At 45.0% G+C, this 25,445-nt stretch overlaps 2 protein-coding genes and 1 long non-coding RNA gene across 10 annotated transcripts; all 3 read left to right on the forward strand.

Annotated features, from left to right (window-relative positions):
* The first annotated feature begins 1,602 nt into the window (after positions 1-1,602).
* On the forward strand, positions 1,603-5,948 carry IER3IP1 (immediate early response 3 interacting protein 1). Its single transcript, XM_080371669.1, has 3 exons — positions 1,603-1,762; positions 3,520-3,621; positions 4,490-5,948. Exons 1-3 carry the CDS (start codon positions 1,672-1,674, stop codon positions 4,543-4,545), a joined length of 249 nt encoding a protein of 82 aa, XP_080227795.1. The 5' UTR covers positions 1,603-1,671; the 3' UTR covers positions 4,546-5,948.
* A 1,882-nt stretch (positions 5,949-7,830) lies between these two features.
* HDHD2 (haloacid dehalogenase like hydrolase domain containing 2) lies at positions 7,831-24,152 on the forward strand. Of its 8 annotated transcripts, none has more exons than XM_080371656.1 (7): positions 7,831-8,113; positions 10,837-10,938; positions 14,229-14,437; positions 16,877-16,961; positions 21,623-21,839; positions 22,202-22,265; positions 23,624-24,152. In XM_080371656.1, the coding sequence occupies exons 2-7, from the start codon at positions 10,838-10,840 to the stop codon at positions 23,725-23,727; spliced, it is 780 nt and encodes a 259-aa protein (XP_080227782.1). In that variant the 5' UTR covers positions 7,831-8,113; position 10,837; the 3' UTR covers positions 23,728-24,152. The 8 variants fall into 8 exon arrangements, with proteins under 8 accessions (XP_080227782.1, XP_080227777.1, XP_080227780.1 ...); XM_080371651.1 differs by having other exon boundaries at positions 7,832-8,113; positions 10,833-10,938; XM_080371654.1 differs by lacking the exon at positions 7,831-8,113 and adding an exon at positions 8,132-8,273 and having other exon boundaries at positions 10,833-10,938.
* LOC308056373 lies at positions 22,272-23,088 on the forward strand. Its single transcript, XR_013924802.1, has 2 exons — positions 22,272-22,394; positions 22,436-23,088. It is a non-coding gene; the product is annotated as an uncharacterized lncRNA (long non-coding RNA).
* Positions 24,153-25,445: the final 1,293 nt, after the last annotated feature.

The raw sequence follows: 25,445 nt of genomic DNA on the forward strand, positions 1-25,445 counted from the left end.
ATGCTATGTCTGTGATGGTGGGGTGCTTTCTCTTGCTTCCAGTTAAAATGTGACATTATTTAATAGTAACATTTATTTAGATGCAAAATACTACGTCGTTGACTATACTAAAGCCAGGTGTTTTGGCAAGGCAAGACAACAAGCAGCACCCGATGTGGGTTTCTTTACAGCTAATTCACATGGTGTCTAAGCATCTATTAGTCTTACGGTCCCAACGCTTAATTAGTTGCTGATGTATCAGCTCATGTCATACTTGCTGGTGAGTGGATCTTAACCCAGAGCTCAAGCATGAAGATAGAGTATCGATAAACCCTGAATAATTTGCCCACATCATATCAGAAGTCTGAGGCAGGGCAAAGAATCAAGATGGGGTCTCGCCAGTCCACCACATTAAGCACAAAGTTGTCATTTCTATCAAGGCGGATGAGTCTAATAACCATCAAAGCACAGTGATTATGCAAATCATTGTACCCTGATTGAGTAATAAAAGCTATCAACCATCCGGAGTGAAGGGGTTTGCATATTGTATGATTACTGAGAAATAAAATCAGAGTGGTTATGCAAATCACCCCCTTCAGCCAATCGGACTGAAAGTTGCAAGGGAAAAAAAATGTGTATTTATGCATCAATAACTATACAGTATCCCTGAGCTCCAGTTATTATTATTTTTGTTATTTGACTGCAGAAGCAGCCAGAGGCCCTGATCAATCCAATATAAAATATAATTGTTTTCTTTTGGATTCTGCTGCAAATCTTGACTTCCGCAGTCATTATGGTTTGGATAAACAACAATTGGGATCCAAGCTGATTTCCTGCTAGAACAAAAATGTAAATCAATACATATTGAAAAAATACAGGGTAAAAAAACCCCAGATATTGTCCATAAAATTAAATATTAAACCCCAGATACTGTCCATAAATATAAGAAAGCGGATATTTCCCATCAAAGTAAATAAATATTAAAAAAGCAGATATTTTTCATAAAATTAAATATAAAAAAGCAGGTATTGTCTATAAAATTAAATATGAAAAGCAGCTATTTGTCATAAAATTAAATATAAAAATGCAGATATTTTCCATAAAATCAAATATAAAAAAGCAGATATTTTCCGTGAAATTAAATATAAAAAGCATGTATTTTCCATAGTTAAATATAAAAAACCCAGGTATTTTCCATATAAAAAATGGATATTTTCCATAAAATTAAATATTAAAAAGCTGACATTTCCCATAAAATTAAATACTAAACCCGTATTTTTTCATACAAAGTGGTTTATGTTTTTGACTTCTGTTAACACTACTTTATCAACCCGTGGTGGCGGAGGGCTGCCCCGCTGCCCCACGCCGCGCTGGCCTTCCCCCACCAGCCTCCACTTTTTGCGGGTCACACCATTAAAGTGACGGCTGGGGGAAGCTGAGGCCGCGCCTTCCTCCCCGCTTCAGCCCGGACCGAGGCCGAAGGCCACCGAAGCGGCACGTCAGACTGCCCACGGTACCACCCGCTGCCGTGCGCGCCCACGCCTGATCCCACCGCGGGGCGGGGACCTAGCGCCGGGGGCCCGCCCCCTGCGCCAAGCCCCGCCCCCTGCGCCAAGCCCCGCCCCTCCGCTCAGCCCCGCCCCCCGCCACGTCCCGTTCGGGCGGCGGCGCAGCGGCGCAGCGCGGCGGGCCATGGCGTTCACGCTGTACTCGCTGCTGCAGGCCGCGCTCCTCGTCGTCAACGCCGTGGCCGTGCTGCACGAAGAGCGCTTCCTCCGACACGGTGAGCGGCCACCGCCCGGCCGGCTGCGGGGAGCGGGGCGGGCGGCCCGGGGCAGGCCCTGCCGCCGCCGTGTGCGCCGTGGGCCCCCGCTGCCACGCGCAGCCCGGCCTGGCGGGGCCTCCCGGGACTGGCGGGGCCTGGCCGCCTCCCTCTGAGCCCGGGGGTGCCGGAGGCTCACCGCGACCCGCCGGGCTCCGTGGGATCCCCCCGCACCCCCCGCGGCCGTTCCTTGCCGGTGCTGGTGCCGGGGGTTGCGGGGGGGGGGGGAGAATGTCGGTCTTGAAGGTGAATTTCGGCTGCTGTGGTTGATGTCACTCCTGTCGCTGCTTTGCCTCTCCTTTCCTCCTCGCCCTGCTCCAGAATTTTCTTTTGTTTCTTTTTTTTTTTTTTTTACATTCCTACAATTTCATCTCCGTCTGTGCCGCTCCCCGCTGTGCTGTGATGGCTGAGATGGTTTCTTTCATTTCGCTGTAACTTATTTTTGTGATGAGATAGCGCTTCTCTGTCTTCACACGTTCACGCCGGTATTTCTGCGGTGCCAAAGAAAGATCCCTGAGGTTGGGCAGCCTTGGCCTTAAAACAAAACACAGAAAAGCCACCGACACAAAGAGTCCACAGACCACCCCCCAGAAATATCACCTATGAACCAAGGTTTCCCGGTTTCCCTGTCTGGAGAATCCTGTTTTCTCCAAGGCGGACTGCGCTAGGATTGTTGGCAGGAGCACAGGTAGTTACCCCGTTCTCCCGTTCCCTGGTAGGATCCACTGTGAGAGATCTGCTCAGTGTGGGTTTGGGGTTTTCTTCTGCTTTCCTAATGAGCAGCAGCTCGAGGGAAAGGGAGATGTGGGGTCTGACAGAATGGGTCAAGCCACTTGTCAGCCCCGGGTGACTCGGGAGACTTGGGAGTAACTCCAAGTGCATCCAAGTGGGAATTCAGCAAGGCTGGTGTGGGAGAGGACTTGCCTGCTGCCCCCACCTTGGTGCCAACAGAGCAAAGGAGACAAGAAAGGGGAAAAAATAACCATTTCAGAGTTGCGTCTGGAGAAAAGAAACGCGCAGGCAGGTTTGAGCATCAAGAGCCGCTCGCGTCTCTGCCCCCTGCCCCCTAGACAGGTGATGGCTGTGACCAGCAGGTCTCAAATCCCTGGGCCCATCCCTGGGACCACATGCTCTGCCTCCCCGCAGCGGGTGGGGAAGGGCTTCCCTCTCAAAGGGCTTTGTAAACCTTCGATCGCCCTCTGAAAAGTTCCCAAGTTGTCTTTTTTTAATCATCATCCTGATTTGGCACTTGTGCAAACCGTTCTCTGCCAGGTAGCTCGATTCTTGGTGCTGAAGCATCACTTCACACCCAACAATTATTTTGCTGTTTTATCTTCTGGCAAAGGACTGTGAGCAGATTGTAGTTTGGTTTTATTTTGGCAGGTATTTTTTTGGAGCCGAAATAAACTAATTTGTTTCCCTGGCGTGCAGGGAACTGTATTAAGGTGTATTAAAAAGGTAAGGGTTTCCTTCACAGAAACAGGGATCTGTTGTTACTCTTGGGTTTGTTGAAACGTTTAACAGGTTTTAGTATGTTAACATGTGATGGTGAAATAAAGCTAATTGGTTTGTACTTTGTCTTTCAGTGTTAGTATAAACGTAACCAGATTCAAGATAGATTGCTCGTTAATATTGCTGACAACATTTGTTGCATGGTTTGGGTTGTTTGTTTTGGGTTTTTTTTGTCTAACATGTCTGGCTGGTTTTATGTGACACAGTTGGCTGGGGAAGCGATCAGGGGATTGGAGGATTTGGAGAGGAACCAGGAATTAAAGCGCAGCTAACGAACCTTATTCGATCTGTACGAACCGTTATGAGAGGTACGCTGGCAATCTTGTTATTTAAATATTACTGTCTGTAAAGTTTTGTTTCTGTGCTTTAACAAAGTAACAGCAGTATTTTGACTTTTTTACCAAACAGCTATTTCTGCTTGGCATTTCCAATCTCTCCTTCCTTCATGCGTGGACTCTGTATAGGAGGGCGCAGGTCACAGCTGAGGTGCCCTAATTCTGATAAAGTGTAAAACGTTCCCTGACTCTGCCTCTGGCTTGTGGTGCCACTGCAGTGTCTTGTCTTTCCTCGGAGTGTGGGAGCTGGGGGGAAACTTGGGGATCAATCAGAGTGCGCAGTTAGCTTCACCTTGGCTAAATCCAATTTTACGTGAAGTACCTGGTGAGGGAAATGTTAATTCCTGGGATTCTTAAAAGGTAAGCCAGGTTTACAAAGGATGGGGGGGGAAAATAGACTCTTAATTTGTAAGTTACTGATATTTTTTGCACTGTAAAGCACACCAGTAATTCCTTTTGTAGGTGATAATAAAAAGAAAGGAAAAAATCTTACCTGTCTTGCCCACCACAGAGTAAAAACTGATAAAACCACAGTAAGGCCAAGTATAGAGAAACCACCTTTGAGATGGTTTGGTTTCGTTTGGAGAAGGGGTTGTGTGGGTAAAAGCTAAAACATGATGGGCTGTAGAAAAATGCTTAAGCTGTTGCTTCCTACTAATTTTTAGTATCCTAGGCTTTGTTCCTGGCTCCTTCCGTGCATCCTGATATTGCATAGGAAAATTAAGTGTATTTTTAAAATTGATTTTTGTCCTTAAAAGGTAGTCTCCCAAGCTAATGTGAAGTTCTGTCACTTTGTGATGTGGAAAAGAAGATTTTCACAGTTCTTCTTCTTTTTCTGCAGTGCCTCTAATAGCAGTGAACTCCGTTACAATCGTTCTGCTCCTGTTGTTTGGTTGAGGATACGTGGTGATAATCTTTTGGACATCCAAAGAAGCAAGTTGCTAACCATCACTGCTCTGAGTTTCCTGGGATCCAGCATGGTTTAGCTGTCAGTTTGACATTCAACTTAAAATAATAAAGACACTATTTCTATTTATCCTATTTCCTAATATTCACTTGCAGTTTTATTAAACAAGATAATGGGATGAATGCAATGACGCTGCAAATATATTGGACTATGAGAATTTCTGTTGCTGCCTGTAATAGCATTGACTGTTAGAGTACACGTCGTAACATATTGTGATGATTGTCGATAGGATGCGGTTTTTAAATGTCTCGTTACTCAGGGATGAATTTCCTTCAGTACGCTTCCCAATTTATTTTTAAATTAAAAAGCACTGTTTTTTTTCTTATTTCAATTACTACCGCAGTACTATTTAAGAGAATATGAATTGGGCTCTGAAAACATGTTATAAATTATTGAAGCACAGTTGTGATGCTGAGAGAGATAAAACTAGTTGGGTAAAGTCCTGATTCAGTTCATATTGGAAGTTGAATTTTCCTGGTTTGATCGAGACCAGTATTTTTCTCTTGGTGTTTCACAGCCTGTTCAAACCTATAATGTTTCCTGCTGATGGTGAAGTTAAAAATAGATGCAATTGCTATGCAAAATCTAAAAAACCTGTATCTGAAGCTGGGCAACTCTGTTAATTTAGAGTAGCAGGTGATAATTGGTGATTAGCATTTGTTACTGTTCTGTCAAGAATTATACTTTTTAAGATGTGTGTTAAACTTCTGTGTGGTGATTAGTGTGTTGGAAGTGGGGAACCATTTGTTATCTGAGCTTTTGGGGAAGTGTGGGAGTGAAATACTGTGCCCTTTTTAAATGCAATTTGTTAAAAACCCAGCAAATTTGCAGCTTCAATTACTGCTGCTTCTTCCCCTGCCCTCCATCTTGCATTGTTAACAACTTTGAAACTGGGTATGATCCTGCAGTTCTGTCACAGAGAATATTGCTTTAGTACGGAGTTTGTCTCAGTTACGACTGTTGAGTTAGGTCCGATGCTATGTAGCAGGTCTGAACTGAAGAAGTCTGATCCTCATGAACCTGTTTAGAAAAGTTAAGAATTCTTACATCTGTTCCTCTGCTGGAGTATTTCAGCTTATCTTTAAAGAGGGAAGGTCAAAGGAAACCTGGCAGTTTCATTATTTTCAAACAGCGTAGTTTTTCATCTCTTCTTTCGACGTCTTGATGACTAAAATATACACTGTTATATGCAAAGATAAATCTGTAAAATGTGTAAATTAATTTAATGGTCTTCAATTGCAGTGTTTTGCAGAGTGGAGTATATTCAGGAGGAGAGTTTTTGTTTCCATTTTTTAGTGAAAATTTGTAAATAAATTCTGAATTTCTAAGTTAAGCACTGTCTTTCGTAACTTGCTCTATGTCGGTGTACAGTGGGAATATCCCCAAACTCTGCTTCATTCCTTTCCAGATACCAGAGTTACTGTTCTTACATGAAATACGTTTTTTTCCCTCATCCCTGTGGCACTTGCGAGTATCATCTCTTCGTTATGAAGCTGTATTTTATGTAGCAAACCTAATGAGCCATGGTAACGTTGGCCTGAGGCAGGATGGGATCATGCCAGTCTTTAAATTTGAAAGTAGGTATATCTGTTATAAAGTATTTCTTTATGATTTTGTGTAGTCCAGAGGTGATGAGGCTACAGTCTGGATCAGTTATTTTCGTATGTCTTTCTTTCATGGAAACTGGATGGTATGTACATGGAACAGCTAAAACATGGAAGGTATGCAGGCAATTTTGTATTTTTGTAGAATTTTTGCAAAAAAAATACAGTGTGGTAGATATTTCCATTGCTGATGTGTTGGATTGGAGCACTGAAAATTATTTGAACACAGCTGGCATATCGCTTCCTTTTCATATGTATTGACGTGTTAAAACACTAGTTCTTACTAAAATAAAAGCCAGTACTAAAGATTACAAGCAACAGCTTTAAAAATGGGTGCATTTTAAAATCAATTTAAAAAGTGATTTCCCCCACCTTCCTGTCCTTTCAGAAAGGCTGAACTTTCAACGCATGGCTTACTGCATGTGGGCAGATCACTTCAAAACCAATTAGGCATGTGCAGTAAAAAGGAGCAGTGGTTCTGTGCAGCAGGAATCCTGCAATTGAGGCAAAACTGGGACGCGTTTTACCTGGCAAATGCAAAATAGTCATTCAAAGTGGGGCAGCAGCTGAAGATCAGGTCTCCCAGGTAATGAGCCAGGGAGGAGGGCAAAAGGGTAACTGGCAGACAAAAGAGCATAGAGAGATACACCAAGGGAATGACTGTGTTGCCACTGTCTCCTTGCATGGCTTTGAGCAGTTCTGAAAGAAGTCTATTGTGGGTAAGTTCACACAAGGCATAGTACCTCAAACGTGGCAGGGCCTCAGGTTCTTCAACAACGGGAAGCACTGAAAAAAGTTTCCACCTGGCAAAGAGCTCTGCACGAAAAGTAGGCTGCACTCTAGTTGTCGCTTCAAACCACAAAGAGCATTATCACTCATACCTGGCACAGAAATGACAATGACCAGTGCATTTTACACATCAGGGTAAGGATGAAGATTTTCCAGTATAGAATTATTGGCTCATTTCTAGCGAGGATCTGTAAACAGAAGATGCTTTCACAGCAGCGTGCTGGTACAAGTTGTGGCTGGCTGTGTGGTGGAAATGAAGCACTTCAGAGGGCCTTGAGTGCAAATGCACAAAGGAGTAAGGGATCGGTTCTGTGTACCACACTGTTAAAGGTTTTGTTTTGAAGGGCATGGGGGCAGGCAAAGGGCAAAGTAGAAGGTAGTGGGTTTGTACACCAATGAATTTCAAACTCCTTTTAATTATCTTTGACATCTCATCTTTGGTTGCAATATTATGAATTAGGCATCGTATTATCCTACAGACCTTGGATTTTTTTACGTACTGTCACAATATAAAACTGTGTGTATCGCTTAAGAAATGAGGGCACAGCAAAGAATTACGAAAACCTAACTGCGATAGCTTAAAAAGCTCCTGCAGATGAGCATGGCACTCCCCCCTGCCGTCACAGGCAAAGTGGTCTCCACAGCCTAGGCCCTGCGGCTCCCACACTCCTCGCAGGTTTCCAACAGAGCTGCTGTAGGAAGCTGAGCTCCCACGCGTCCCGCAAACGATCAGGCCCATCGGGGCACGCAGTGGCTGTGCCCGCCGCCCCACGTCCCCTCAGAGCGCAGCCACGGAGGGGAGGGCGAGCGCGCGGCCCTCGGTGTTTCCCGCCCTGCCGGCTGAGGGCCCTTTGCCCTCAGCGCTGTCCCGGGCTGCCGGCGCGCTGCCTGTCGGCGACTGCCGAGCACCGGCGGGGGATACCAGCTCCTGAGGGCTGAGAACAGCTGCGGGGCCGCGCTTGGCCGCGGCTGTGGCTCCTGTGCTGGCGGCAAGGCGGGCCCCGGCGCTCGGCCGGACAGCCCCGGTTCTGCCGAGGACCCCGCGGGGCGGGCCGGGGCGGCGGCGGGCAGGCCGCAGGGGCGGCGGCGGGGCGGCCGGAGGCAGGTTAGTGGCGGGGAGGGGAGTCTCCCCTCTGGTCCGAGTGGGCCCGCCCGCCTTCTTCGGGCGCCCACGGGCGGGCGGAACCATCCGCGTCACGGGGAAGGGAGGCCCGTTGAGCTCGGAGACTCCCTCAGCAGAGAATGGACCAGTCCACCTACCCATTGTAAACTGGCGGAAGGAGACGGTACCATTCGTTGGCTGGGGGGGGGGGGGGGAGGTAGTTGTAGCCTTATGTCCATTCCAGCATGGTGAGGGGAAGGTACGTGTCCTCGAAGGCGCTGTGGGGCAGGGGAGCGGTCTCGGGGCTCCCCAGCGAGACCATCTTCAGGGCGCAGTGACAGGCCCACCGGGGAGGCTGTGTGGGCTCTCTGTGGGTCTGGGTGGGTGGCCGGAGGGCCTGCAGCCCCACTCCCCTCAGCACAGCCTGAGCCGGGCCTGGGCCGCGCTGCTGCCATGTCCTGGGGCTGGCCAGTGGCTTCAGGGGCTCCTGTTTCGCTGCCCAGCTTGTGCTGCCAGCCGAGGGCATGGCCTGGCCTTCGCTGGTGGCACCACGCCGGTCCTGTGGCGTGGCCCAGTGCTGGGGTCTGGGGGAGAAGAGGAGCAGGGGGGGCTGGCAATGCCGGGCGCCTCTGCCATAGAGAGCACATCTGTGCCATTACAGGCCTTCCGCGAGGGAAGAAGGCCTGTTTCTCCATCAACAAGGTTGCGAGTATCTTATTGAGTCCCTGTAGGGCAGGTAGGCCCATTAGACTGCCAGGGACCAGGTGGGACGTGAACTGGATGGTCCCTCATGTCCTGACCAGCCAGAATTACTGTATGGCTTTGTCCCGTTGCTGTAGCTGTAATGTCAGCACAAAGGTGAGGTTCCCCTGGTGAGTTGGGCTGTGGTTATGAAAACTGAGTTCCTTAAGTTTTTTAGGACTTTTTTGCTAGGCTTTGAGCTTTATACTTTAAAACTGGGCTATGCGTAAAACTGGCTCGGCAAATAACTTCCATACTGACAGAATAAATACACTGTGAGTAGGAGAACCAATTGAGATCTAGGGTAAAACAGGAATTTAAAAAAATACCCAATTTCTGTTAAACTAGGATATTCTATCTATGTCCTTAGCTGTGCTCTCTCTGCCAGTGTGGTGCAGTTACTCTGCAGTCATGTGTGCTAGGCTACAGAATTTATATGAAAGCACTTTCTTGAGTCTTTTGAATTTCTCTTAGCACTCAGCATTCCCTGAGCCACAGCAGAAGTGCTTGAGGGAGGAGAGGGTTTTTTTGTTGTGGAGGTAATGTGGAGTCATGTAAAGTCCATTCTGTTCAGGCACTGTGTCTGCACTAAGTATTTTACTCAGAGAAGATGTTTTAGAAACCTGGTGCCCTCTTTTCCTGTGCAATTGTTGAAGCTCCTTTAGGAGTTCTGTTATCAGTTTTGTATCATAGATGTTCAACCTTGGCCTGTGTAGCAGCAGTCATATAAAATAAGCATTTTTTTCTTACTGCAGGGAACCAGTAGGAAAAGTGAAAGTGGAATCACAAAGTTTTCTGTGCTTGTCTTGTACCTGAGGCATCAAGTTCACATGATCTTGATCATTGATAAAAATTTTTATCTTTGTCTGCAAAGATAAAACTGTCCTGATAGAAAATTAAATCTATTAAGGCAGGTTCTAATCATGGTGTTGACTACTCTGTGTGTTTTTTAAAAGTATGTACATGTGACATGTTATGTCTGTAATCAGACTAGCTCAGTATAAAGTCATGATAACTTGCTACTGATGGCAGATCAGATGGTCGTTATTGTCTAACAAACAGGAGAAAAATTTATGTGTTGGACATTTGCTAAGAAATAGCTCTGCTTAAACTTGCTTGTGGAGCAAAATGCAGCACTTGCAGCACACATAAGGAGAAGTACTAGTTTCTGAAGACACGTTTTCAGCCAGAGGATTTGTACCTGACCTTGCTGGTTTTTTCTCCAGTGCCTTTGCCTTTTGAGTGCTGCCTTCTGTTTTGGGCTGAGTCTTGTGTACTTATTTGTGTGGCACAGAAGCTTGCTGGAGAATGTCTACTTGACTGTCTGCTTTGCAAGAGGAAGAAGTAACCCTTTGGGGTGCTGACTAACCTTGAAAGCTTCTGAGCTAACAGTCTGTAAAATCCACGCTGTCACATGGGTAGTCAACCCCTGAATAACCTGAGTTAGGTCACCTGAATTGTGTTCTGGGTGGATCACCCTAGATGTTGCTTACAAAACTAAAATTAACAATATCCACTTCTGCAGAGGATTTTGAGCTTTATAGTCAGAACACTGTATCATCACTTAGTAGTATTACATTTTTACTTGAACAGCGCCATTGGTGTCGATGGGACTTGCTGAAATGTGCTTGCTGAGGCCTTGAACCAGCAATACCAGACCTAATGATCCTCTTCCCAACAGTCTTGGTTGTTTAGAGAATTTTTTGACTTGCACAAATAAAGGCACTTAGAAAACAAATAGCACCTGATTTCCATATATAGAGTCTTTGGGAAAATACCACCCCATCAATTATGTATTTTTTTTTAAACACTGCCTTTTATTTCTCTGTCTAAAGGGGCCCATTTCATACTGCGAGTAATGTTCTGAGTAATACTGGGCTTGGCACAAATGAGGCGCTTAACTGAGTTCCTTATTTTTATTATCCATTGTCTACTAACCAGTTTTTTGTTGTTTCATTTATTTGTCTTTTCCCTGGGGAAGGAAGGATGGCAGCTCGGCGTGTGCTGAAAGCTGTCTTGGTGGATCTCAGCGGCACACTTCACATTGAAGACTCAGCTGTGCCAGGCGCGCAGGAAGCTCTTAAAAGGCAAGCTACCTTTTTCAATTTCCTCTGATCGGTTATGACAGCACTGTTTGCATAAAGATGCTTCTTGAAGTGAATGGGCCTGAAGCTTCTGCCTCTTTGTACTGTCATGGATAAGCAAATAAGTGGCCAAATTCTGCTTTTATTTACACCTGTATTAATACCGAGATAAATCAGCAAAGGGCCTAGGCGCTGAAAAGTTGCCATGTATCACCTGAGCCTTCACAGCTTTCCTGCCTTGCTCTCTTAAGTCTTTTTTAAGTCTTTCTAGGTAGAAGAAGACAATACTCGGAGTGTTTCTGCTAATTTTTATGGGACTACAGCCTTAGACAAAGTGGAAGGTAGTTAAGTCAACCTGAATTACCCTATGTACACCAAAGTCACTTCAGCTAAGCAGTTCCTCAGCGCGTTGTTTAACTACAGGAACCTGGTTTTTGGAGCTGTTAGGTCTGTGGTGAGCCAGAGTGGAATAACAGAATAACTTGGCCTGGTGAGCAGGGGGCATCTTTTGCAGAGTTCTCATTTCATTTGGTCTTTCAGCCAAGGCTTTGCTTTACTATTTTCAAAGTTTCCTTCTGCTAGGTAAACAACCTCAGTCACTTTATAGTTTGAGAAACAATTGATAATACAGCCTATCTTTTGTAGGCATTTCAATGTGTTAGTAAACAGGACAGTTAAGTACCTCCTCCTGTTTGGATGAAAGGGTGCCTAAAGAAACCGAGGCATAGTAAAATGACTTAATCTGGCTGAGTCAGTGGCAAAACAGGATACAAAACCCCAGGGATCTTTGTATTGTATTACGATGCCGTTTTCCTGGAGAAGACATCTTGCAATGGATGAAAAAAACCACAAAGTGGCACGTGCTATCATGGTGAGTGAGGGAAGACACCTGAGGATGCTGGGGCAGTAAGAATTAATCAGGAGAGAGAAATAGGGTTGAATTATGGATGAGAAGTTTATACTGGAGTTGTACTAGCTGCTTGGATTTTTATAGAGTTAGACTTGCTCAGATGAAAAGTTCACAGAGGCGTTAGGAAACTGCATTTCTTTTCACAAATAATTCTGTGGACATAATTATCTCCTAAGTTGTCACATTGCAAAGAAGTAAAAACTGCTAAAGCATTGGGTACTTTCATTCATTACCCTCTCATTTGCTGGACCTTGTCTGCCTGGTGTTTAATGCTGCTGGGAGAATTCATGCCAGGTGAGAGCCAGCATTCTCAAAAATCCATATATGTTTTATATATAAGTGGTGATACGGTCAAGAAGAGCTCAGTACCTGTCCTGTCTGCTGCTCACCTCCAAACCCCCAGACAGTAGGCTGGACAGAAGAAATGGCTTCTGTAGAATCGGAAGACAAACTGTTTTGTGAAGCTGATGATTCTTCTTTGTCTTCTGCTTCTGCATGATTCTTACTGCGCTGTGCTCACGCAGGCCCTATTGCTGGCTTTGGGAAGGGACAGGGTTAGAGAAGGGATAAGGTACAGAGAGAGTCTGGTGCTGTTTGCCAGCTTCAGCCTGCTGTCAGAGGTATGGAGAGCAGGTGTCATTTCACCGCGAAGGACAGCAGGGTCTTTTTACTTGGATGTTTGAAAAAAATACTTTCTGACTCTTTCCTGCCAATCCATGTCATTGCCCTTCCTGAAGAGAAGCTGGAATGATTGGTGTGCAGCTTGCTTAGGGAACAAATGGATAGATTCCATTTTTAGGATTACTTCTCAGTATTGAGGTCCATAAGAAAAATAAATAAATTAATTTTTATTTTATTAGCAACTAGGGGTCTTTCTTACCAGTTCATGCTTGTGAAGGAGCAGTGTATCTGACAAAGAAGAGAAAGAAGTGGCAGGTGCAAGCAAGTCTCTAGCGTTGACCAACTTTATTCTGATGTTCTCCATGCAGACCTGATGCCAGTGTTTGTTTCTATAGCAACAAACAGAGAAAGTGATGGTGGGGGAATAATTAAAGGGAATGCTGTTGAAATTGTCACTTAAAATTATTTGATTGTTTGGTAGCATGTATTGTCAGTGTAGGGCAATAATGTGGTTTTATGTGATCTTGGTGTTCCTCAGTAAAGAGAGAAATGGCTGCAAAAGCTGGCATAAAATCACCACAAAGGTAACACAGGCTCCTAGAGTGTCCTGCATCTCTGAATGAGCCACAGCTGCTGTGAAATTCACCTGGCATGGGGAGTCCAGTGTATTAGTTTAGCAACAAGGTTCTTTTGTTTGTGTGTTTTGGTTGAGGATGCTGTTGATTCAGAATACAGGGCTGGTTTATTTATTGTTTAGTTTGAATTAAAACACTTTTCAGACTAGCTGTTGTTGATCATAGATGGTTGGTTGACAAGAAGCTCAACATGACCCAGCAGTGTGCACTCACAGCCCAGAAAACCAGCTGGGTATCCTGGGCTGCATCAAAGGCAGCATGGCCAGCAGGGTGAGGGAGGGGATTCTCCCTCTCTACTCTGCTCTGGTGAGAACCTCCCTGCAGTGCTGTGTCCAGCTCTGCGGCCCCCAGTGTAAGAAGGACATAGACCTGTTGGAGTGAGTCCAGAGGAGACCACAAATATGATGAGAGGCTGGAGCACCTCTGCTGTGAGAGCTGGGGTGGTTCAGCGTGGAGAAGAGAAGGCTCCAGGGAGATCTTAGAGCACCTTCTAGTGCCTAAAGGGGCCGACAGGGAAGCTGGAGAGGGGCTTTGTACCAGGGCCTGTAGCGAGGGGACAAGGGGGAAAGGCTTTGCACTGAGAGAGGGGAGATCTAGATCAGCTGTAAGGAAGAAATTGTTCCCCGTGAGGGTGGGAGGCGCCGGCAGAGGCTGCCCAGAGCAGCTGTGGGTGCCCCGTCCCCGGCAGTGCCCACGGCCAGGCTGGGGCTGGGACCCACCTGGGCTGGGGGGAGGTGTCCCTGCCCGTGGCAGGGGGTGGGACTGGGTGGGCTTTAAGGTCCCAGCACAAACCATTCTGTGACTCTGTAATAGATTTGTTTGCTACTACTATGAAGATGGAGTTTGGAATTGCCATTTTCTTCCACACTTTTCCCAGTAGAAACAGAACAGGGGAGACTCGGTCTTGTTCTGGTAGCTGTAATTCTTGCCATCTGTTTCACATCACCCTCCAGTCCAGAGAAGTTACCAGCCTGATGGTTCTTGTGTAGCACTGGTACTCTGGGATGTATGCAGTCTTTTCTTCTGCAGCCTTTAGACAAACGGTCCTTTTCCAGTCCCAAAGAGGCATACAGGTGTGTAAACAGAAGCATGTTATGGCCAATTTGCCTTTGCTCTTCATCCATCAGGCTGCGCAGCGCTCCGGTTACCATTCGATTTGTGACGAACACAACAAAGGAGTGCAAGAGAGACCTGCTGGACAGGCTGACAAAACTGGGATTTGACATTGCAGAAAATGAGATCTTCACGTCTCTGACAGCAGCCAGAAATCTTCTGGAGCAAAAGCATGTGAGGCCTCTCCTGCTGGTGGACGATAGGGCCCTGCCTGATTTCACAGGTGAGGTGGTCAGAAAACACCATGGGGGAAGTAACAGAGCAACTAAGGAAACATAGTGCTTGGTTTTTTAGAATGACAGTCTATGTATATACTGCTCGTCGTGATGAAGCCTGAAATGTGGAACTCTCCAGTGTTGTGAAGGTGCTTTCTTCTTTTTAAATTAACATTAAACAGTCTGAAGTCATAGCTTCTTGAGAAGTACTGGAAATGGCAGTCACAGCCTTCAAATAGTCAGGAATTCTAGTAAAACTCGATGCTTTTTATTAACTCCCAGTGTGAAAAAAAGTAATAGTTACCACTAGATCATCTAGATCATTGGTGATTTAGTGCATCTACCAGTGCTGATTTGTTTTATAGCAAGGATCTGTCAATTTGTTGAAAATCAGGTTTCCCTCAGCTATTGCACAGAGGTTTTGCTTATAAAGAGATGAAAAGCCAGTGTGCAGGCACACACAGAAGGCTAATTTTTCTCTTAATAGATTATTATTAAATGTAAAAATTTCCAGGTAGTTATTGTTACTTATCTTGTATTAAAGATCTAGGTCTCACTCCATGTACTTTGATAATTGATGACAGAAGGTTCATCACCCTGTCTTCTCTAGATTGTCATCTCTAAAGACCTGGTTAAAAACTTGCTTTATGGTCAGATGTTCCCATTTTCCTCCCTCAACAAGGAGGGGAGCAGAAGATCCAAGTTAGACACATCTAACTTGGACGTGTCTGGCAGGTGTCTGTTAGTCCTTGATCTAATCACATTGTTGTTTCGGGTAGTGGAGATACCCACTTTGTTAACATACTCGAGGTCAAAAACTATATATTGTGTGTTCAGTCTTTTCTTTAAAGTCAAGGCAGCAAAATCGTGGATGGCTTACCACTGCTCCCTGCCCCTTGCCTTATGAACTGAAATCCTTATGGCTGTGTAATTTAAGTGGGTTCTAATCTTGCTAGGAGCTAGACATTTCCAGTTAAATTTTGGTGCCGTAGTCTAGTCAGTAGTCTTTAGAAAGGTCAGTGTTTGGGAGAAAAGCCTCTGTGGGCTCTGAGAGCAATGAAACCTGATAGTCTGTTCTACTGAACATCGTATCCGGAGAGATAAACCCCCAGCAATATTCTGTATTTGTGTTCTTGGGAAGGCTTACTTGGGTCAGAAACATCAGCTATTTCACTAGAGGTATTTAAATCAGTTTAATCTCCATGTATTTGGGATCTTTCCATCAGTTTTACAGTAGCTGAAGCTAATTTTGTGAAAGGTGGCAAAGGGAGAGAGGTATCAGTGGAGCACACTGCTGGCATTATCTGCATTGCTTGGGTCTGGAATGGATTGTTTTGTTCCTTTTTGCTACAAGCAGTTTGGCTCACATTCAGTGCTGCTCTTGAAACATTTAAGTACAACGGAGAATGCTTTAAATTTCTGTTAATGGCTGCTATTGAACTATTCTTGGCTAATCTCTACGAACTTGGTCACAGATGGATGAATGTAATCTGTTCTTGGTTAAAGGACCCAGATGCTTTTGGGTGGTGTCACAAATCCACGTGGCACCTCTGAGTGTACATTTTGCTGCCTGAGCTAACTGAAGGACAGGCAGCAGGGGACATCAGCCAGCAGGCTGCAGTGACACTCTGGAGACCCAGGAGCACTAGTTGTCCTAGTAAAGGTGTAGAGGATATGCTGTGCAAAGGCAGAACAAAAACCTCACCAAGCACAGGATACAGCTGATAACTTCACCCATCATAAATTAAATTCTCTGCTACTCCTCTTTCTCCTGTAGATGCTACTGCTTCCACTGCTGGTTCAGTTCAGAGGTGGCACTGCCATGTAAAAACAGACATGGTCCTCTGGAGCAGTGTGGGACAAAGGAGGTACAAGCTGTTCTTATGGGGTGTCACAGCTTCTCGGTCATGCTGCAATACCATCTTTGCCATCATAACCAGACTGCTATGTAAAACAACAGTCAGGCTTTATACCCTACGTGGAGTTTTCGGTGACTAGAGGGAACAGAAAAAATTGATGGAATGCACCAGGCTTCCAGCTTTACTGTCTTACAAAGCAGATAAATATATGTAGAAAGAGATTGTCAGGTAACAGAGATTCTGAGATAGTTTCTCAGATTAAAAAAATCATTCCGTTAGAAAAGTTATTTGTGCGGTCTGCTGCATTTCCATGGAGGCAGTGAGAGAATCACTGTTCAGCAGTTGCTGTTAGGACTATCCAGCTGCAGAATTGTGTTCAGCATGAAGGATGACAGGGTCTGGATAGATTGACAACTTTTCCGCAGATGCTTTCCTCATTTCTAAAAGACTTAAAACTAGTCTATGTGATGTGGCTGTGTCAGAAAATGCTCATTTTTGCTGTAAGGTGAAAAATTGCACTTGTTGACTGCGTACTGCTAAATATGAATAAAATTCTGTTTGCTCAGAGTCATGGTTTGATTTTTCCAGAGATAATCACAGATGACCCCAATGCAGTCGTGGTAGGACTGGCTCCTGAGCACTTTCACTACGAGATGATGAACAGAGCGTTTCGGTAAGTCAGCCTCTCCTCGTGGCTTTTTGAATGGTGGCTGTCTTGTGCTGAACTTTATAGCTCTACACTTGCAAGGAAATCCTTCTTGTATGGGAAGAAGAAGGTTGTAACAATATAACTGTTACGTAGCATGATTATGATGTCTTCCTCAGTGTCTGACAGAGAGACACTTAACTGTGGTGGATTTGGGACCTTAACCATGAACCTCAGGTAGTCCAGCCCTGGTTTTTATAGCTTTCAGTCTGTAAATAAGTTATACAAGTACAGTCACAGTTGTCATTGAGGTGAAGAAGTTAGCAATGCTTCAAGGAGAAATACACAAACCCAAGGATGTTGGGAAGTATTTGGGAGCTGGTTCAAACCTCAGTCTTCGATGCTGAAATATTATAGGGAAGGAAATCCGGTACTCAGGGCGGATTATTCCTTATCTACTTAATGCAGGACTTCTAGCAATTTCTTCTGAAGCATTTTGTGTTCAGGTGTGGCCAGCGCAATATCCTGGGCTAGATGAACTATGGATCTGATCTGGTCTTATTTCTAAAGCTCTTTGTTTTGTGTGTTGATTAAGGGGTAAATCAGATAAAATTTATCTGTCACTGTACAGGAGCCAAGATACAATAATATATGCGGAGATGCATAGTTACGTGTCCTTCTCTCTAGCTCAGCACAGCACTCTTGATTTTTAACTTGAAAAAACCTTTTCAATTCAAAGAATTGAACATGAACTTGTTGGTGAATTTAGCTCTGGCGATGTGCCTCTTGTCTGTTGTGAAATGCAGAGAGAAGGGTCGTCTGAGCATGCCCCTTACCCAGCACCCCAGCAGAGCCCGCTGTGCCTCTGTTTCATTTTGCTGGGAGCATTCTGAACTTGCTGTACTTCAGCAGTGGTTTAAGCCAGGTGATTAGCCTGGCCTTGTAATGGAGGAGGAGCACCCACCTGCACAGCCTGTCCCAGCTGTGGGGTGCTAACCCCTGCAAGCAGCTGGTAACCAACTTTAGTGTCTCAGAGCTAAAGAGGACATCCTGTAACACCCTGGGTGACTCCCTGCTGTGCTGCAATACGGTAGGTGCAGTAAGTGTGGTGAGTCCTTTTCACTCTTAGCTCACGGGGTGATGACTATCACACAAATTGTCACCATGGAATTTGAAAAAAATCTTATCTCAAGCACCTTAATCTGTCTTTCTAACTACTAAATCCAATGAGGGAGTATCAATTACTGCTCACCAGTATCATACGGAGGCACACTGGAGTAGGAAGCCAGTGCTGGCCTTATCTGCGTGCCAGTTCAATGTCATAAGAACATGTATTGACCCAGAGTGACTGACTGTCTGCCTCATTAGTGCATGTTGCCAGTAGCATTGATTTTAGAGTTTTACAGCGCACTCATGAGTGGACTCAATTTCACAACAGGGTGGACTTAACCCATAATATATTCCAGTGCTTACATCATTTTTTAGATTGATACTTCTGTCATGACTGTATTAGCTCTTGAATAATAGTCATTAGCTGCTTCAGGCTGCAGGCTGGGACACTCAAAACAAGAAACCTTCATCACCTTCAGGGTCCATGAGGGCCCCAGGTTTCCGCAGGCCAGCATATGCAGGAGAGCCTGCAGAACTGGCCCTGTGGAGGTAGGCAAGGTTGTCCCAGGCTGGATTTGGGCTTTTTGCGTTAAACACTGGCTCGGGTGATGGAAGGAAGGTGCTGAAGGACAAATCCAGTCCCCTGCAGTGGGCACAACATGGCTTTGCTGCACAAGAGAGACATTCATGGGGTAGCATGGAGTGCATGCTGCGTGAGCATGCTGTATCCAGAGCCGTCTGGGTGGTGTGGCTGCTGGGTGTTGAGCAAGGCCAAGTTCTTCAGCTCACCTTGGCTTGTGCAGCTGCTTGGCTGACTTGTCTGCCTGGGGGAAGATTTCATCCTCTGTGAGTCTGTCCTGGGTTTGCCCGGTGTTTTCCTGTTCCTGTGTTTCAGGCTGGGCAGAAGCCCTGATGGGCTCTGTCTGATCGTTAACATCTCACTGAGTTGTTCTGTTTTTTTCCCCCCCGGTCCTCTATTGAGGGGAGATGGTTTTTCTGGTATCAGTTTTGTTTGGTCTAATGGAAATACTAACTACTGACCACACTTTCTTCTTGAGCCTTGTGCCATGTCTGTATTCCTTGCCCTTTACTGCTCAGATAATTAAGTCACTTGGGATTTGCATTGCTTGTAGCAAAACTTTAAGGTGAATCTGATTAAATGCACATTTCTGCAGTGCCAGTACCCGTATCTGACCTGGTAACTTGGGTTCCTGAAGGAGAGAAGAGGTGCTTGTAAGGCATCATCCATTTTTCGCCTAGTAGTCCTTAAAATAGGACAGTTGAACTGTGCCCTAGAAGTGTTTTTTCCTCTCCCCTGACTGTGAATAGCCCAGGCTGACTTAATTGCCTGGTAGGCAGCTACTTGGTTGATGTCCAGCATTAGGTTAGGTAAATCTAACCCAATAGGAGTCCCAAAATGAGATGCACAGAGTAAGGCCATTCTTTAGGCACCATTTGAAATGACAGAGGCTGAATTTCTCTTTTTTGCACATGGGATTTTGGTGCCACATTTAAAGAACTCTCTCAGGTGAGATCTTTCCTGCAAATTGCTGAGTGTGAGTCATTGTGGTGCTGCTGTCACATTATTTTTTTCTGTATCTTAGAGGCATCCTCCTATCGTGAACATATCTGCCTGCTCACAGATACATGTGCCAGTTTGAGCTTGCTTTGGAACACATTGATTCAATACACATGTTTTGGAATAATTAAGTGAAATGAAATACTATTATTTATGTACTGCTTAGTGCCTGGGCTGCTCTGCAGGCGTGTGGGAAGGAGCAGACATCCTCCAAGGTGTGTGTAGCTCACCTAAGCCAGCCTCTTTGAGCAGAGCTCCAGAAAGGCAGTGAAGGGGCAGTGCAGGATTTTGTTTTTCTTAAAGGCTTTTCTTTTTTTTTGTCAGTCAGGTGTGGTTAAGGGGGAAAGAAATCCTCCTTTCTGTCCTGAAGATAATGGCCAATGTTTCTCCTCTGTCCCCCAGCATTGCTAGTGACATTCCTGCCTGTTGCGATAAAGAGCGGAGTTGCCTGCAGTACCTGAAGAAGGTGCTGTAAAGTCAAATGGGAAGCGTTTGGCAGCTGTAACCTCAGTTTTTACAGATACTGTCCGGGAGGCTTTTCTTGTGCTGAAACTTGAGGCTGGGGAGGACTGCAGTGACCTTGCTGTGCTTGGTAGTACCAGGAGGATTCCTCCAGCGCAGCAGCTACACAGGTTTTCCTTTGCTGGTGCACAGGTAGCTGCTGTGTCTGCTGGAAGGAAAAAGTACTGGACAGGTAATGGAAATGGAAGAATCAAAGATTAGGTCCAGGTTCTGTGAAAGCAAGCGCTCTTAAACTCCAGTTACTACTTTGCTGTCATGAGTCCACTGTTCAGGTGCAGCATGTGCTAACAAGAGGGGCTCCCTGCCACGAGGGTTTTACAAAGCAGGTGTTAGACAAGAGCCCTCAAGCAAACATGACTCGACACTGTAGTGAGGCTACGGAGGCACCGTCTGAGGTCGGTGGAGCAGCACCAGTTTCTTAGTTACATCTTCCCTTACCTTTGTCCACCCACCCCAGCCAGTCCCATGTTCTGTGCAGGTTTTGCACAGGTAGGTGAGGTGGCAGGCAGAGATGCTGTCTGTGGAGCCCCGAGGAGGGTGCACACTGGTGTCCCCGAGCAGAAGTGTGCATGTGGAAGGTGGCAGGATCTTAGCTGTTGGCAGGAAGCAGCTCCCCAGTACTGCACTCGCTTCCTGAGGCTTCCAGGTGCTGTGCCCAGCCAAGACCCTCCTGTAATGCCGCCATACTGTGCATTGTGACCCTTCTGTTGTACTCAGAACTGTTAGGAATCTGGCAACTTGTTGCTTTGAACTACCTTCCAGCTGGAATTTTTGGTTTGAGCAAGGAGCTCGCATCCAGCTTTCTTTCTAAAAGACTCAGTACTGTTAACTGGGGAATTCTGTGGGATGTGAACGTGCTATCTTTGTGCTTTTTTAATGCAACTTATTGTAATTCCTGTGACATGAAAATACAAAGTTAAGGTAAAATGATTTATGCCGTACCTGGCACTTACCTGAACACCCACCTCTGCTGTAAATATGCAGCTGTTTGGTTGTTCCCGGCGATACCACCAGTCCCAAGAGCTGCCGGGCTGCAGATTGCCTGGCAGCACCAGCCCGAAAGCACTGCTGTGTTCTCTGTCCAGGCAGGGAGATTAAGGCTGCAGCCGTCAAACTGCTACCTCCACCCACTACCTGTGGTTAATGTATTTTAAAATAATATTTGTGTGGGGAAATCATATGGGGTCTAACGTTAGGATGTTTGCCTTAGTGAAAGGTGAGGCTGCTTAGAGTAATGGACCTAATTGCATGAGAGATTTAGACAGGATTCAAAAATAGTTATCGTATTCTTTATTTGGGGGATTTGTTTTATTAACTGCTTCTGGGGAAAAGAAAGCTTCAGGAAAGTCAGCGTGAGTTTTGTCATCAACTGAAATGAAAGCCAGTTGAGGTCTTCAGCTGCAGATATTGTTTGTTTAATATTATTCCTGTACTTTCTTCAGTACAGTTTTTGTACTCTTTTTCATTCATTCCTTAGGCTGATTTTGGACGGGGCTCCTCTTATAGCTATACATAAAGCCAGATACTTCAAGAAAAAAGATGGCTTGGCTCTGGGACCTGGACCTTTTGTAGCTGGGCTGGAATATGCGACAGACACCAAAGCGACAGTGGTGGGGAAACCAGAGAAAACCTTCTTTCTAGAAGCTTTGCGGGGAACTGACTGTGCCCCAGAGGAGGCCATCATGATTGGTGATGTATGTGGGGATCAAATACCTTATTACCTTAATGAAGCGCTCACCTGTGTGCAGTGCCTCCCAGGTGCTGTGAGCTATCTTTCTAAAAGTGCTGGGATAATTAAACAGGGGGTGAAACTGAACCATCAAAACTTGCAGGATTTAATGTAGGTGTTAGTTCTCTTACTTGAGTCACTATTTATCAGGCAAAAAGCACATAAATCATTCCTGTGACAGTTTGTCTAATTGGTAGCTAAAAGATTTATCTCCGTGTAGCTGCTTTTAAGTGGCTGCTTAGGGATGTGCAAAGCAGAGAATGTTATGAAAAACTTGTTAACCAGTGGTGTCTGTGACTACTAACCAGCTGATCTGTTCTGTCCCAGGACTGCAGGGATGATGTTGGTGGTGCCCAGAATGCTGGCATGCGTGGGATTTTGGTGAGGACCGGTAAGTACTGGATGGATCGGTCGTATCAGGAGACAGCGGTGCATTCCATGGTCTCACCCCAGGTACGAGCAGACTCCATGCCCCAAAGCGAAGGAATGCTCTGAGCCTTGGGTCCAGCCCTGCTGCTCTGTAGAGGCCTGCCATTCGCAGCACCCAGCGACTGCTGGGAGACCCCCAGTCCATCACCCCCTTCATTTTGGGGTGGCAGTAGATTGCGATTAAGTCAGGATAGGGCATTATATGTAATGTTTGAACAACAGGGCTAGAGCACAGACCCCATGCTGCTAGCAGGATCATGTGAAGTAATAGATGGGGGTGGCTGATCTTGTAGCTGTGAAATTTTTGCTTTAATGACTCCAAAATCCTGAACGCTAATCAGAGAGAACTGTTACTGTGACATCCTTGATTGCCAAAATCGGTCATAGCCATGGAACCTCTGATTGTTCAGGAACTCTGGTGACATTCTCTAGTAATTATGCTGTTTTTTTAATTATAAAAGTTGTGGATAACTGGCTAGCTGAAAAGGGTCACATAGACATAGTCCAGCTGGCTGGACAAAAATGCACATCGCTCTCAGCTTATCTGAAGTAAAGCAAAATACACTGTCTTTGGCTGTCCTTGTTACACAATAACAGGAAGATTTTGGTGGGAAAAGAATGTTGCAGGTGGGAACAGATAACTACAGAAGAGAAACTAGGGGCGGGCTTGGTATTTAGGCAACTAACCAATAATGAGCTTAACTTTTGTAATATGTATGAGCTAATTATAACAAGGCATAAAAGGTGACTGTAAGAGACAATAAACGAAGTCTGCTGATCACTCATATTGAGTGACTGTGTCTTCCCTCCGTCACGACAAAAAGTAATTTTACTTCAGATAATACCTGTCAGTCCTGAAGGTTCCATTTTTATCAGTGTTACTGATGGTACCATGGACTGGGTTAAGGGCTTTCTGAGGTGGCAGCTGCTCGTGCCACACAGTCCATGATGTTGGAAAGGAAAGCAATCAATCCTACTCTTCCTCATAAAAGCCAGAAAGGAAGATGATAACTTTATTATTTCAAGAATCTACCACATGAATATCTGGTTAGTCAGTGAAAGAACAGTGCTAGTACAGCAGAGTGAAACCAGTGCATAAATAACACCAATTCTGAGCAGGAGCCGGCCCTGGAAAAATCTTCAGTGTAAGGCTCAGTGTTTAGGGAATGCTGTGGGATGTTTGTTGCAGGAGAACCTCCTCCGATGGGCATTCCTCCTACCGTGGTAGTTGTTACTGATCTGAGGTGGCTGTAGTTTTCAGGGAAGAAAAGGATACTCAAAGAAGCTTAGTAACTGCATCGTTTTGTTAATCTGTTACAGGTAAATACCGACCAGCAGATGAAGAAAAAATCAGTCCGGCTCCTTACTTAACCTGTGAGAATTTCCCAGAGGCAGTGGAATACATCCTAGAGCATCTGCTATAAGAAAGGGAATAGTTAGTTTGAAAAAACATGTTTCACATAATTTTCTTCACTCTTGCTTCAAAAATTACAGTCACAGGATCAATGCATGCATTGCATCAGAAACCTAGCCGTGAGCTTGAAAGGATCAGTGTGGGCCCCGGAACGGTTGTCACAAAGCACCTTTCCCATAGTAGTTACGCGAGGATGTGGTGAGGGACCACGGATACCCTGCAGGTGAGGCAGAAAGGCCACAACCAGCACAGCTGCTTTCCTGAATAACATAGGGAGCATGGCAGAGAGTTCTGTAGTTCTGTTTATTTTCAGTTGTTAAGAAAGAGCTGATGAAAAGCCCTGTCTGGAAGGTGTCGCGTTCTTTTGCTGAATAAGCTAAACTGAAAAAACACACTGGAAATACTCAAGTAAATAAACCTCAAAGACTAATAGAACCTTAGTCACCTTTGTAATGATTTCACTTGAGGATGTCTCTACTCTAAAGGTAGAGATTATGCACATTTAGAAGTGACTTTTAAATTAAAATAGCACCATCCTTTAATATTAACTACTGTTGATATCGTTCCTTGCATTAGAGCAGATCCTGGTTTTTGTTTTTCAATTTTTACATAAAATTAAAACTGTCAGCATTTTACAGATGTTTTAATTAGATGCTGTTATTAAAAAGAATGATAGAGAAACAAAAATCGGGTATTAAAAGCCTTAGAGGCTGTGAATTTTTGAAATTAGACTTCAGTGGGGTCCTATTAATGCTACAGTTGCAAAATTTCACTGTTGTTGCGAGGGTTTTTTTCTTTTTAATGTTACGGGAAAAGTCCTTCAGAAGCCATGGGGACAGATTCCAGTTTTTACACAGTTGGTTAGCAGAGCTGCAAAATGAAATTGAGGTCTGTAGTATGCAATGCTTTTCCTATGTGCTAAACCCCTGGTATGAACCAACCTTGTAACGATGGTCAATCGCTTTTCTGGTCCATTGGCAAACTGTAATAATCAAAGTCCCTTACAGTGCTCCTGAGTGTTAAATTATTAGATTGTATTTATACATTACTGGAGTACTAACCTTATTGAAAATACGCTTTTGTGGTAATGAACCATGCTTATTCTTGTCAGGAGAGCTTCCTGTTGATTTTTCTTGACACGGTTGTTCCAAAACCAAGGGTTTTTCACCCAGCGTGCAAAAGCCAGTCAACACAGACAGCCAAGATACTTGTTAGTTTCAAGTCTGTGCAGAGATGGGTGCTAGGTGGTAAATCCACAAAGCTATCACAGTTTTTCCTGGTTTTAGGAGGTTTGTATACAGTTAAACAAACAAGGAGTGTAGCTGTTGTACCTTGGCTCTAACTCTTTACAATATTATATACAATACGCGTGCTCCAGAGGTTGGGGGGAGCTACTTTTTCGTATTATATTATAATGAGGATAGGTTACTTTTGGGTAGTGTGTCTCAGCAATTGGTGGATCTGCAAGTATTTTTCTTACCCTAGTTCCGCGAAACTGACTCTTCGGGGCCCGTAGCTGTGTTCTGTCTGTATGCTGTAAGCTTTATCGGTTCCTTGGATTATTTCACATTCCTCCTTTAGCAGTTTGTCATCAACATGAAAGAGGATCTGCAGTTGCGCTTGCGAGGAGGTTACCTACATTCAGATTTAATCTCCATCAGAGGGAGAATGTGTGAATGGAATAGACTTGTAAACACAAGAAACAAACTCCCCAGGAACAAAACCTCC

Source organism: Falco punctatus (assembly GCF_963210335.1).
Source record: "Falco punctatus genome assembly, chromosome: Z".
Classification (NCBI taxonomy): domain Eukaryota; kingdom Metazoa; phylum Chordata; class Aves; order Falconiformes; family Falconidae; genus Falco; species Falco punctatus.